The sequence below is a fragment of the Cataglyphis hispanica genome, chromosome 6 (genome assembly GCF_021464435.1).
Source record: "Cataglyphis hispanica isolate Lineage 1 chromosome 6, ULB_Chis1_1.0, whole genome shotgun sequence".
Lineage (NCBI taxonomy): Eukaryota > Metazoa > Arthropoda > Insecta > Hymenoptera > Formicidae > Cataglyphis > Cataglyphis hispanica.
Window position 1 is genome coordinate 7,958,145 of NC_065959.1, and position 15,189 is coordinate 7,973,333.

At 34.7% G+C, this 15,189-nt stretch overlaps 1 protein-coding gene across 1 annotated transcript; it reads left to right on the forward strand.

The window, feature by feature from the left end:
• The first annotated feature begins 414 nt into the window (after positions 1-414).
• LOC126850623 (tyrosine-protein phosphatase non-receptor type 9) lies at positions 415-15,129 on the forward strand. Its single transcript, XM_050593798.1, has 10 exons — positions 415-766; positions 3,930-4,163; positions 4,245-4,334; positions 4,444-4,584; positions 8,938-9,201; positions 9,307-9,719; positions 9,811-10,050; positions 10,210-10,360; positions 10,445-10,652; positions 10,762-15,129. Exons 1-10 carry the CDS (start codon positions 734-736, stop codon positions 10,989-10,991), a joined length of 2,004 nt encoding a protein of 667 aa, XP_050449755.1. The 5' UTR covers positions 415-733; the 3' UTR covers positions 10,992-15,129.
• Positions 15,130-15,189: the final 60 nt, after the last annotated feature.

Genomic DNA, 15,189 nt, shown 5'->3' on the forward strand with positions numbered 1-15,189 from the left:
TGTCCGTGTCACACAATGCAGAGAAAACTATTGGCATTAATATCTGCTGCTGATGAATTATCATACAGGTAACATTGAAAATACATACATTTAATTTATAAATATTAATACATAACGTATTGATCATAAAACTATATACGATTAGTGTAATCATTTTGAAAAATTATGTTTAAATATTTTTTCCTTATTTCTCTATTCTTTATCGAACGTAGTAATATTTCGTGCAAAGTAATTTTTGCATAATATTCCATTTTTCAAAAAAAAAATTTCTCGCTACACAAAGAAAGAGAGGCAGAAGCTATCATCAACAATTAATAATTAAAACTTTTACGAATGTGTCGCGACTTGTCGCGTCGCTTCGTCTGCGCGCGCGTACACGTGCTTTCAAAATGGCAGCGCTCGTAGGGAGGGAGAGGGGAAAGGTAGAGGGGAGAGGTGACTGGATCTACCGAGTGAAGCCTGTCACAATTGCTTCTCAAGTGCATGCGAGTGCATGCGAGACGATAGAATGATGGACGCGTGCCAGGATTGTTTATTGTCGCCGTCGCCATTGAGAGTGGCTGTGCTCTGATCAACTAGTGCATCGCGCAACAACATGAACAACAAGATGCACGCCTTCGTGAACGAACGTACGCGACGCCGGGACTGGCATTGATACAAGCGCGCTCTCTCTGCGCCGCGCCGTGCCGCGGATCCACGATCCACCTCGTACATGTCAGTGTATTGAGCCAAGATGGCAGCCACGTTAACCGTCGAGCAGGAGCAAGTGAGTAATTATTCTGTCACACGTACGTCAAACGAAGGAACGCTGCTTCGTATCGTGGCCTGTCGCGGCCCTCCGGTTCCCCCGAGACTCCGGAATTCGAAAAAGCGATCTCCCTGCGGGACGGGCGGCCGCGAATCGCGCGGCGGCTTCCCGAAGATATTTTCGGATTCCCGTGTCTCTCGCGATACGCGAGATTGATCTCTATGTTTTTTGCTCGTGACAATGGACGGTACGCGTGATCCTCGGCGACGATCGTCGCTCGCCTTTTTTCGCATCAGCGTCAGGAGATCAATCTGGGGATCTCGCGCTTCTACGTATCATCGATCATATAAAATTTTCGCTTATGGTTGTCGGTTGCCGAGTTAAATTCACGGAATCGATTCGGCGTGCTCATGCGAAAGAATGTAAACATTACTTACCCCCCCGTTGTTATCTCGCGAACGTTTTAAGAGAGCGCGATAACGATTGTACACACGACACGCGTAAATCGTGTTGTCTCTTCGAGAACTGTCACCTTGAGAAAATTAAAAGGGACGAGAAGCAACGATTATTTACCGGATAGCTCGCCGGAAATTCAAACGACTTGACGCAACACGGTGGTAATAATGGCCCGTGTTTCCGGTAACCGGTTTTTTTTTAGGAGGGAGGGGGCACGCGCCCACGCGTCCCATTTGGGAAATTTCGACTATTTTAAACCGCTATTGAACGTGGTGCGATGCGAGTCGATGATAGCCAACGATACGTGCTTTATTCGCGACTACTTCCGCCGCTTAAAAAAATGCACATTGATGTAATGCCCGGTGAGTTGTTTAAATTCTACGTACGGGTGCGGTCGAAATAACCGGGTAATGTTAAATCACGCGTTATAAGTGACTTTACAATGAGATTTCCGATCGTTTCCTGAATAGGTAGATATTTTGATGAAGAACTCAATCAGTTATTTTTTTCTCATGGAAAAGTTGAGAACGCTTTTATTATTGATCACTAGAAATTTTATTTGCTTTATAGAAAATATAAAAATTATTGTTTCATGATACAACAAATATTTGATTTGTAATTTATAAAATTGTTCCAGCTAATGTTTTAAATCAATAATAAACATTTCGAGTTGATGTATAAAGAACCTATGTATTAATAATACACGTCTGATGAGAAGCTTATATTGAGTTTATGAACAGCAGAAAAAAATGAATGCGAATTTTATGCGATTGTAGTACTGCTGTTGGAATCGATCGAGCCTATTTAACAATTTAATTGATGGCGGCGGCGTCACATCAATAGACTGATAATTCCGTTTCAACAAACTCTCGGTAAAACTCGATTTGTAGTTACAACGTATTTTCTCCGAAAACAAGATTTTCCCGCGTATCGATCCGTGGTATATTAAATTTCGGTCTGGCATTAAACTGCATATACTTTAAGCGAACGAACCCTCTCGTTAACGAAGATAAATAATAATGGCGTTTTAGTAATGACAGTTCCGTCTGTTTCGCGTCAAGGATCGATTACGGCGGTAGCCTTGATTAATTAACGCCGATTTCGGATCCCTCTTTCTTCGTTGCTACAACGTAGTCACTTTGACGAAAATTTCACGTTAAATTATGCGTTTAACGTTAATTTTTATGTAATCTGTCTCTTAAATGCAGCGAATTTCTCTTAACGCGTCCTGAAAATGTGTTGAGAGAGAGAAGACAGATCTGTTAATTTGTTTATTATATGTATTTAAACTATAAATTAAAAAAATTATTTTTTTCATACAATTTTTTAATTACGATTTAATTGCAAATGTAATCAAAGGTGGATTTTATTATCAATCTGTTCGTACTGTACATATCTGGATATATTCATCCCCAATAATGTGCGAGGGAAAAAAATAATATAGATGAAATAAATATCGTTTATTCGCTTCGGTTCGTTCTTCATTGAGTGGCAAATGAATGATTCACGCATAAAAAACGAGCTGCTGAAATGTATATCAAGAGAGTTTATAGTCTTAAATTCTTCGGCTTCTCTCTCTCTCTCTTTCTGTCTCTCTCGTTCTCTAATACATAGACCGATCTATACCACTTACCGTACCAGCTGGTCCCCCGCCGGCTGGTATATAGCGGAAATGACCGGTGGGGAGGTAGCCGGACACCGGAAGTTGTATCGGTAGTATACCATACATACGTATATATACACTCACCGTAGTCCACGGTCATTGCACGTTTTAATAGTGTAAAAAATAAATGATACGTCGTCATCGTATTTTACGACAGTATTGACAATTACATCGTCTCGTCCCGTCCTATCGTCTCAACAATTCGTGCGACTGAAAATCGATCGCGAGAATATAAAAATATTGTGCGTAATTTCGATGATTTTTGCAGGTATGGAAGAGTAGACGCGTTTACGTTGCGTTCCGTTATCGCGATAAGATCATTTTCGCATGCTTGGCATCGTCGAAATTTCAAGTCGACGAAATTATATCGGTTTCGGAATTCATAAGTCAAGTATTTCTCTCTCTCTCTCTCTCTTTTTATTTATTATACAATGAGATCATGTGTGACGAATCGATGAGCCGACGAATAATCGAGATACGCACGCATGTTGCGTTCACATCGATCGCTCTGATAAAGATTGTAATTCGCCGTTTCCTGCTCGCGCGCGCCGCTAATGCAAAGCGTCGTTTTCAAGGTTGACATTGTGCAACGATGTATGTAAGATGCTGAACGATTATGACCGAGATTTTGTTACCCAATGCACATTACATTATCCAGCGTTGATATTTCAGCGATAAGTGATAATTTATTCATGGAATAATTACATTCGCTCCACTTTTGCGACAATGCGAATAATAAATATAAAAGATAAAAAAACAACAGAAGGGTACCTTCTTAAATAATGGAAGAATGTTAATATATCTGTGATATTATAGAGAAATTTTTTTCCGTTAATTATTAATATCAATATTTATTATTTATATAAATGTTTTAATTTTTATGAAAATTATGAACAGAAAATATGCAAAATATTTAATATATGATAATATAAAAATGTGTATTATAATCTCTTTCTTTTGTTGTGTATTATATATAAATTGAAATTTATCTATATATATATTTTAATCACAAGTAAGACTCTTCTCAAATATGAAAATACATATAATTTTTTTTTTTTTCAGGCTACAAAGGAATTTATAGAAGCTGTGAATAAGTGCAGAGCTGGAAGACGAGCTGGGCCAGTATCCTGGAGCACAGCGTTAAAATTTTTAGCGGCGCGAAAGTTTGAGGTTCAACGAGCTTTAGCTCTGTATGAGCAGCATGAAGCCATTAGAAGAAGAGAAGGATTGGCAATCTTGCATCCTACTCAGGAACCTTTACTCAGTGAACTACGCACAGAAAAATTTACCGTTCTGGTAAGATGAAAAAGCCAATTAATGCATATGTATTCTGGTCATCATATGGTTTATAGCGAATTAATGTATGTATTATTTCAGCCATCTAGAGATGTAACAGGTGCAGCGATAGCTATTTTTACCGCACATTTACATCTTCCACAAAATACTACACATCAAACGACTCTGCAAGTAAGTATTTTAGTATGTAAATATATGATTTTCTATTTCTTTCCAATAACATAATTTTATAAAATTTAGAACATTGAAATAACGCAAGCTTTATTATTTTTTTTTTCAGGGTGTTGTATATCAATTAGATGCTGCTTTAGAAAGTGCAGAAACACAGAAGCATGGTCTAATTTTTATTTATGACATGTCTGACAGCAAGTATCAGAATTTTGACTATGACTTGTCCCAGAAAATTTTAACACTTTTGAAGGTAAGTCGAATATATTTTTGATATTGATATTGAGATAATAAGGATCATAATATTTACACGAGATAATAAGGGATCATAATATTTACACATTTTGTGTCCAAAATAAGCCTCAAAGTTTAATAACTTAACTCTCTAGCTTTCGTACATGTTAAAAATAATAAAAATTATAATCAATATATACATAACGTATTAAAACAAATATAATGACAAAAAAGATGAATATATTACGAATGTGTGAAGCAATCTCTAAAAGTGGAGATTGAGAAAAGGCGCGAATAGAAATTTAAGTACTGAGAATGTATATATGAACAATCAACTATTTGTGACTTACCTAAATAATCAAGAAGCGCGAAGCTTATTTCCGCTTATTCTCGACGATATAATATAACGTCAAACATTTCTCGAGTGCTTCCTGTTGCAAAATTGCTACGCAAGAGTATTGTGTAGAATCTCAATCATATTTTCCTTTTAAACACATCAGATTTTATTAAATTATCGAAATCGTAAAATATCATCAATATTTTCTCCGTATATTACACATCAATTTATACACTGTTTTCTCTCGAAATATGCGTAATACTTTTTGATGTGACACGATTAAGCGGCGTAACGACTAGCGTTTGTTCAAGCGAAGCGGAGCGGAGTTAGAAAGCGAGAAAAAATTGTAGTCGAGAGTAAAAGGAGAGTGAGTCTTGCGACGAATATTCATTATGCATAGTGATGTACGGTCTCATTTCTCTCATCCCTGCCAACACTACAAAGATGATTATATATAAAATTATTGCCTATATTGCGATATATGAATGAAAATCGCTATGCTATTCGTTTAAATTCTAAGCGGTAAAATGCAAAATATATATAATAAAGAATTGGTTTATATTGTTTTGCAAATTTGTAAACGTCATTGAACTTTATTTTGTACATATCATTATATATATATATATATATATATATATATATATATATATATATATATATCATTTTGTGTTTTAATAGAAAATAATTTATATTATTAGTAAAAAATATTTGCTCATGAATGTATATGCAAAGTATTCATGCGATTATGAAGACATATGTATGTTACATATGTATTAATGATAATTACAAATTTGCAAAGTGTCCATCGTTTTGTTCGCAGTCTAAATTTTGCAAGTTTAAATAGTGCAGTATAATGAAAGAGATAGCACGCGCTCCTGGAAAAATTTCTCCGGATAGAAGAGTAACAATTATGCGAATTACATGAATACAAGTGCCTTTAACATGATCTAAAATGCGTGGTCCGATTTACATTCAACATCATGTGCAATTTCGTCCGGCTGAGCGGCATTACAGTTATTACCATCGCTGAAGTTAACCCAATTAGTCATCGCCGGTCGGTCGAAATAGTCTCGTGCGTTAATGCTTTGATGCAGCCCACTTACATAAAAAAATGGTGTCATACGTGATATATCTGATTCTCTTGATCTCTTCGAATACGCAGTGACTCTTTAATGTTATAATTATTTGATAAACGCGCGATATTTTTATCTTATTCCGATTTTTATGTAATACATATATATATATATATTATATATATGTTATATATAATATATATGTATATATTTTATTTCAGTGTTAAATAATTTATCGTTTTCATCTATAAAGAGAATAAGACTCCTCCTATTTTTTGCGATGTATAAAGTTTCTTTAAAAAAATTTTTTTCTTATTTAAAACTATGTACGGTATATCCTCGTTATATATCGCGTTGCTTTTCTGAGATCCCTACTTCTTGACAAGCCGCAAAATCTGAAATCTCGTATGCTTTTAGCGTACGAGGATGTACAGCTCAAAGAACAGCAAGGCTTAAGGGTATTCATGCTTCGCGAAAAGTGGATTTGCAATTACGCAACGAAGCACATCAAAGTATAGCGTGTAGAGTGACTTTCAAAGGTTTCCTAGAAACTTCCTTCTCTAGTGACGTCATAAAGTATATGAATACGTACACGTATAACATTAACGTCATCGTTAAATATATTAAATAATGCGCGGGAGGTTACGCGAGACGAGTCTCCCTTGTATTTTTCCCACCCGAGAAAAGCTATTATCGTCGTCCGTTATCGAAAGAATGTAAAACTATGAAAGACCTTTATGCACCATGCAGTTTAATCGTGTTCTAATCGTGCAATGAACCATACTTCTCCAAGGGATTTGCTTAATAACGGCTTTTATAATTTTAGTACGCAGTGACATTTGCGCGTATGTATATCGCGATACACGCAACAAATCGCTTCACGCATCTCCTACGCTGAATCGCGTACATAACGATCAATTTGATAACGTAGTGCGATGATATAAATGGAAACGCGAATCCCCAAACTGTCATAAATGTATTCAACAAGAAAAAAAGTATTATAATATCGTGATAAAAAAATTATTAAAACATTTAAAAAAAGTTTAGATAAGGGAAAAAGAATAGGAGGAACTTCTTCATTCATGGATTTATTAATTGCATATCAAAAGTTAAACTCTTGTCATTTGAATATCTTTTTTTAATAGCAGCCACACGCATTAATGTTAATTGTTGAATAATTATATATGATTTTAAGATTCAGTCTCTGCAGAAATGTTTATAACCAGCATCAATGATTAACTGATGAATTATACAAAGTAACTCCGGTCGAGCGGAAACCATCGGTTGAGAGACACTGATAGGGCAATACGTCACCGGTTGCTGCACCTCCGCTGCTGGCGATAAAAAAAGGATTTCGCGTAAGGGATGTCGGTGGCGAAAAGAAGGGGTCGTGTACAGAACGGCGCATGCGTCACCTCGCTGGGGATAACCGTCGCGACGCTGGCGGTCAGTAATCATCGTGACCCCCTTGCGGGTATCTCATCGGATACGGTACGAACGACCTGATTCTCCTCCCCTTTCCGTTCGTTCGTTCGATCGCGTCCTTGTTCGCGTGCGAGGCCAGCGTTCTTCCACAACGACATCGCCGCGAACTCTCTCCGTCTCCTCATCGACAAGAAGACGAAGACGACGCGAATTGTCAAGTGTTCGCCTCGGCGATATTATACTAATCTCACGCTATCGATTAACTGACCGAGTGCCGGCAGTGATTTCGAGCCCCGGTGCCTGGATAATTGTTGCGTGCGTCCGCGAACCTGTCTCCGCCAGAGAAGATACGCCAATCTCCGAAGACGATTTGCTGACTCTCGATGCTGCGACGATTTCGCGACTATTGATGTGCGATCTGCGATCTCTCCTGCCGCTTTCGACGACAGCTGCTCACGGTAAATTTCGGCTGTCAGTCTGTCAGTCGATCGATCGATCGGCCAGCAACCAGCACATCTGGCTCGGCAGATTATAGATGATTATGTTTTCACGTAGCTTGACTTGGTAAAAGGAGGCCGGAGCGACCTCGCGGACTATGCAACGTACGTCTCGGCTAATTTGAGACATTTGCGCGCTCGCGCGATCCTAAATTTATACGCGCTTCGCTTGCGGAACTGAGGATGAGATTTCTTCCCGGAACAAGATCGCGTCAGTGTTGTGTGCCTTGTCCTCGTTACGCTCTCGCACCTCGATGACGTTTGTTGTATACGTAGCCGCTGTTACGTGTGCTAAAGTTGTGGTGGGGTAGTGATCTGCTGACGTCGTCGGCACGTTACGGTACATCCGCCCTCTGTACGGGGGTTAAATTATTCGGCTCTTCCTATATCTTGTGTGTATCGCGAAGTAATTGAAAAAACGCGCCTTTCGCTTCGTTGCATTCAACGCTAATAGGCAATTTGCTGATTAACGCGAGAAAAAAAAAACGGCGGGAAAGCAAAGTTGTCATTTCTTTCATTTCGGAGCGCTTTAATTTTTTTAATAATAATCTGACAATTCGATTAAAATGTTTGATTTTACGTGCGCTTTTCACACATAAAACATTTTCTTGGCTTTGAGGAAATATATATGGTTGGTCTATAGTTGTCAGTCGATTTAATAATGTATAATATATGCTATTCCATTATTGCAATGTCTTTGAAAGGTGACAACTGCGTTTTTAAAAATTATTTAAGCATAATTGTAGTTTAAAATTATTTGCTAGTATTTCTATCATTAAAAATTCTATCGTTAAAAATTGAAGAAAATTCCAAATAATAATAATTATTTTTAATTTTCAGATTAGTTGTAAATATTGATATAATCTGTTTATTACTTTTTCTGTGTTATATATGAAGTATAAAAATTAATTCTTAATTATAAATTAATAATGATTATAATATATAATTTTTATTATAAAATAAAAATATGTAAAATATTTTTTATTTTGTTTCCATAAAAACAGCCTGTTATTTATATTATATTCGCATTATTATTTTAGGGTGGTTATCCAGCAAAATTAAAAAAGGTCTTGATCGTGACGGCACCGTTGTGGTTTAAAGCACCTTTCAAGATCCTCCGATTATTCGTTCGTGAAAAATTGAGGGACCGAGTGTTCACAGTATCCATTCCTCAATTGACATTGCATATTCCACGAGAATCATTACCACTTCGTTTAGGCGGCACATTGGAGATACAACATGAAGCATGGCTACTTCATTGTCTTAAATCCATGACTAACCGAGGCGGGGGTGAACTTTGTGAGGTCAGTACCTGATATAACTTTAAATTAACCGTCATTTCTTCGTATTAATATACGATGAGTTCGAATAAATTGTTCAACTAATTTTGAAATTATATATGCTTTCAGGTCGCCCCAAGAGTAGACACACCCACGTCGCCCACGGCGAAAGATGATCAAACGGTTCATCAAAATCTTAATGAAACTGCAACTGCACACAGTACTCCGACTAGTCCTATAATTAATAAAAACAAACAGGCGAAAAATGGTGTGTCGAATATTGCCGACATCGAAATCACCACTACAAATAGTGAGATAGCTTGGTCGGGAATCGATGAGGCGCCATCCCCAGTTCAGGCTCCATCCTCAGCTAGTTCCGGCTTTAGCGATGATGATAGCCTTCACGGCGAGCCTTCCGGGTTTCAAAGTTTTACTATGGAACAACTTGTAGCAGATCTAAAAGCGCGAGGACGTCGTGGTCTCATAAAGGAATATGATGAAATTAAGCAGAGACCGCCGGATGGTTCATTTAATAATGCAAAGTGTGTAACAGTAACATTTTGTGTTTGCGCGAAAACATTAGCCCTTCCCCCTTCTTTTTTTCAATTAATACTATGGTATTGTTTGTTCTAGATTAAAGTCTAATCAATCAAAGAATCGTTACACCGACGTGCTTTGTTATGATCATAGTAGAGTCTGCCTTTCGCAAGTGGATGGGGATGCAACATCCGATTACATAAACGCAAATTTCGTCGACGGTTACAAGCAAAAGAACGCGTTTATCAGTACTCAGGGTCCTCTTCCAAAAACTTGCGGTGATTTCTGGAGGATGGTTTGGGAACAACAAACACTGGTCATTGTTATGACTACCAGGTATATTGTTTTACTTGTATATTCTCAGTATCAGAATGAACCTGACGTCTCGCGTTAATATAAAATTTTAACAATTTTGACGATATACATCATATTATAGAATCTTTATATAACTTTACAGTTTTATAGAATTGTATTATTCTTTTTCTCTTGCTTCAGAGTGATAGAGAGAGGGCGTACAAAGTGTACACAGTACTGGAATCCGGAACCGGGTTATGATAATAAAGTGGATGGCTTTACAATAACCACTCTCAAAGTTGATAAAAATCGAGATTACACAATATCCATGCTTCTTATTACAAACACAAAGGTGCATATATATCTATGTAATTTTACTTTTTTTATTACTAAACATATTTTGTTATATATATTTATATGTATATATTTGTTTCAGACTGATGAGACAAGAGAGGTTTGTCATATGCTCTATACAGCATGGCCAGATTATGGTGTTCCTAAGTCGGCTTCAGCTTTATTGCAGTTCTTGTCTTTGGTAAGACAGCAACAAAACAAATTACTCGCCAACAGAGGAGATACATGGGCCGGACATCCTCGAGGACCACCTATAGTTGTACATTGTAGTGCTGGCATTGGAAGAACAGGTAGATATACAAATGCTTTTTGAAAACAGGATTGTAATCCAGAATATGAATGTTTTTTGGAGAAAAAAAAATCTGCATGCAATATACGTCAATACTGACGCGTTTTTAGGTACATTTTGCACCCTGGACATTTGCATATCGCGACTTGAGGATACTGGAACTGTGGACATACGAGGAACTGTTGAAAAGATCAGATCACAGAGGGCCTACAGTATTCAAATGCCAGATCAGTACTTCTTTTGCCATGTTGCTCTAGTGGAATATGCGTGTTCTAAAGGACTGCTTAGCGTACAAAATATCTCTGTGCTCTCTCCGTCAATCGAAGAGGATTCCGATTAAAAAAATGAGAGTTTTGCTATCATATATCGGATTGATGTTCTTCCCAAATATGCGTATATATGGTATCCTTAAAATAGCCTATTTCTATCTTATAAACGACTGAAAGTTATTTTTTGCTATTATTCCCATTGATGTAACAATTCAACTTCTCGCTGTTACATCTCACTTCTTACGAAATTGGATGGATTCTTTTTCTCAAAATCAAATGTGAGCAAACAGGAAACTTCATATTCTTGTTCCTTTCGTCGGGCTCTGATGAATACTGTGTAATTCTATACAAAGGTGCATCAAAAAGCACTAATTACAAAGATAAGTATTTTATTAGTAAAATAAGAATCTGGCATGCAAACAATTCTATGTATCGTATCTTGACTCTCTCAGATATAAATTATCATGAGAATATAAAGTTATTACTAATCTTTCAAAATTTATTTGGACATATATTAAAATGAATGTTGAATCAGACAATGAAGAGAATATCTATTATTATAATTGTAGTGTGTGTCATGCAATTTTAGTGTTATAATATATAATTTAGTACACTGGTAACTAAATGTGCATTAATCACAATATTATATCAATTTGTGTTCCTACAACAATTGTGCATAAGTCCAATTTATATTCATTATTTATACTTTATTCGTATACTTTATTTATATACTTTTATTCATATTTTGACAAAGTTAATACACTTGATACAAATACAGTTGAATTAAAGTGTTTGGTGTGTACTATTTTGGTTAAAAAAAGTGTATGGTATAAATTAGACCATAGGAATATTATTGCGACATTACGCATAAGTTTATTTGAGAGAGTTAAATTCGGTCGTGTAAAAGAAACTGAGAGACAGAATTTTAAAAATTTATGAAAAATATAAATGTGGTTACATATATATTATATATATAAAATATAGTTCACACACAATTATGACAATGTGGTTTAACAGTGGCCAAAATTAGCCACTATTATTCAAAATTACGAGATTTAGACGTATTATTAATAATAACATACGGCTTCTCTGCCTTACAGAAATATAGATTACACTAGAAAATAAACAACATACTATTAGATGTTTTTGGGTAACCAAAGATTATCTGCTACAACTTTTTGCAAGTGTAGAAAACCGAAATTTTAATACGTATGTAAAAAGAACTTTGGTTATATATATACAATCGCGCGGAAAAATTCCGTTTTACAGGGATTACTAATCAGGGATCATATTGTAGATTAAATAGTTTCCGACGCGACTAAAAGAAAGCCTAAAAAATTCAAGGCTTTAAAAGTTAAGATTTTATGTTAGTCGAATAAACTTCCTGTTCATCTGATAACTAATATATATTATATGTTTCATTATGAAATTATGATCAAAGATCTACTAAGATATATTTGCGAGTATCAAACTTTAATGACATTTTAAGATCTAGATATAAATTATAATCTCAATATTCAACACGCAATGATTATGCAAAAATTTTATCTTCAACAGATACTATAACATAATGATGAGAAAGAATGCAATTAAATACGAAAATATGTAGGCTCGTTATATATAATAGATGAAACTTACGCGATGTTTAAACACATCATTGATTTTATACATAATTGTGAAACAAGTAATATATCTTCAAATTGTAAAGATGTCTCATTTTCATGACATTGCGCGATGTGTATCTTTCGTTCTATACGATATTTATTCTAGTAAAAACATTAAACTAGGAAACATTAAAATAATGAATTTCGAATAATAGTGCTTTTGATATCTCTTTATTGTTGTCTTACGCTTTTTGATTTTGTTATTACATCTGCTAAGAACTTGGGTATTATGTAATCTTGGATATATGTTAAAACTCTCTGTGTCCGAACTGTCTTATGTCCAATAAGTACTCGAATCATTTATCCATTGATTGTATACGAAATCTGATGCAAGGAAACTATGATATGTGTGAGACGAATCGTTTCCTGCACACACTGATCACTCGGTGTCTTGTGGATTACAAATTTTATCGTGAGTTATTATGGTATTAATATCGTGAAGCATTGTGATAGTCGATAGAAGTATCTGAGAATTTGTATTTCTATTCTTCCAAGTACTGCCATTGCCAATTACGCTAATTTCTATTTTTAATCATGCTAAATAGTTAAATTTTTTGCGATGCAATCATACAAATGCGCGCGCGAGCGTGCGCGTGTGTATGTGGGTGTGTTATATATATATATATATATATATATATATATATATATATATATAACATACATACACTAACTGATATATAATAATTTATTAACATTGAATTAGGACACGATGTATGTAATAAAGCAACGGCGGAATATACTTTGCTGGAAAAGATATACATTTCATGCATATACAGAGGTGTCCAAATTCTCATCTTAGCACATTATTGCGAAAAAATTGAATGAAAATTTTCGCTATAGTGTTTTGTTAAAGACGAATTTTCCAACATTCTGTGAAAAACTGTTTCGCAGAAAATTTTATTTTAGCAGAATGATAACTAGCCAGAGTTGTTAAAAAAAATGTCTTCGAATTTTATACGAGATGTATGTGCTGTTGTACCACAACAAAAAGAAAAGCTTAGTCACGTTTAAATAAGTTATCGAAATTTCAACTTAATATATACATATATATGCACACAAAATATGTATGTATGTATAATGTATGTATTATATTCATGCACGCATATTTAGAGTAACACGTGTGTATATATATATACACACGTGTGTGTTCCTTTTACCCTTAGGTTACCTACAAAGGGCATGTTATCGATATTAACTATCGTTTACTGCGTTATTACGTTTACGTATTTTATCTATTTCATTATCTCCTTTTCTATTGTCTAGTTATTTATTGTATTGATTGGCTTATCGACGGTCCATGTGATGTATATATACGCACATGTGTTATCATGGATTTTTCGCAAAATCTATCGCTCTTTATAGTGGTATCTTATATTTAGCGATCCTTTTTTTGTACTGCGGAAAAATAAATATTTAATTTGACGATTTAGATTGTCTCGATTAAGTTTGAATGTAAAGTGCGATTTTATTATCATTTTCTGTAGTGCGCCTTTTTTCATGATACACATCATAATGTTTAATGATGAATTATTAAGCACTCGTCAATAAAGATCATCGGAGCGGGTACCAAAGTTTTCCGTAAGACTTGTGGAGAGAATAATTAATTACAGAGATATTAACAAGTATATAATTGTACCGAATAATAGATATGATTGAGCGTGTCACACTACATATGTGATGAATTTTGAAACTGATAGATGATTTAAAATTATCGATTCAACAGTATTATAAGCCTTAAACATTTTTTTTTTTTTTTTTAATCGATTTTGCTAATTATTGCAATAACTCGGATAGTTTGGGCATTTACCGTTCATTTTTAAAATTTTTGACGTAATGATGTTTGAATTGACATTATGATAATTTAAACACATGATGAAATCTAAATTAAAATTTATCGGAGAAAAGAAATATTATAGAAAACAGACATTATATATATACGTTATATATATACACTCTTTTACATATATATACATATATGTAAAAGATAAATACAAAATGAACTGTAAGTGCCAAACTCTTTTTCTTTTAATAAATTTTTTAAATAGCGAGCAACTTTTTTACGAATTTATGTCATCGTTGTTAAGTCTTGCAATTTCGATTATTTTGCACTCGCTATGTATTTGTAGATCTTTAAAATTTCATTACCGATACACATCTCTATATCGAAATATATCAACGGACAGAATTGAATATTGAGTGTTGTACGCGCGATAGACGCCCATTTTTGTATAATTAATGCGAGATTGTGTGTGAGACAAGTGATGCACAAAGCGAAAAAAGCTACAATAGAAGAAATAACTAATGTTTTGTGTGTATATTTGATGCATCTCGAACCCGTGTCATAATAATTAAGATTCATAAAGATAAAAAAAAAATTGTTAAAATATTACGAAAATGGAAGAAGTCAAGCAAAGAGAAAGAGAGAGAAAAAGGACAAAAGAAAAAATGTATATATAGAAATGATATGACTTTAAATTACTATATCGCACATGATTGTATCTAATTAATAATTATTTAATATATTGCAGATATAAATGGTACAAAACTTTGGCGTTTTATTTGGTATTATGTTTCTAGTTTAATAAACATATTAAATGTGTAAAAT

What these genes read in the sequence shown, in the direction of transcription:
- LOC126850623 (XM_050593798.1), top strand. Translation starts at nt 734, where the DNA reads ATGGCAGCCACGTTAACCGTCGAGCAGGAGCAA. An exon ending in GGTTCATTTAATAATGCAAA is followed by an intron (nt 9,720 to 9,810) that starts GTGTGTAACAGT and finishes TGTTTGTTCTAG; the next exon opens with ATTAAAGTCTAATCAATCAA. An exon ending in TTCTTATTACAAACACAAAG is followed by an intron (nt 10,361 to 10,444) that starts GTGCATATATAT and finishes TATTTGTTTCAG; the next exon opens with ACTGATGAGACAAGAGAGGT.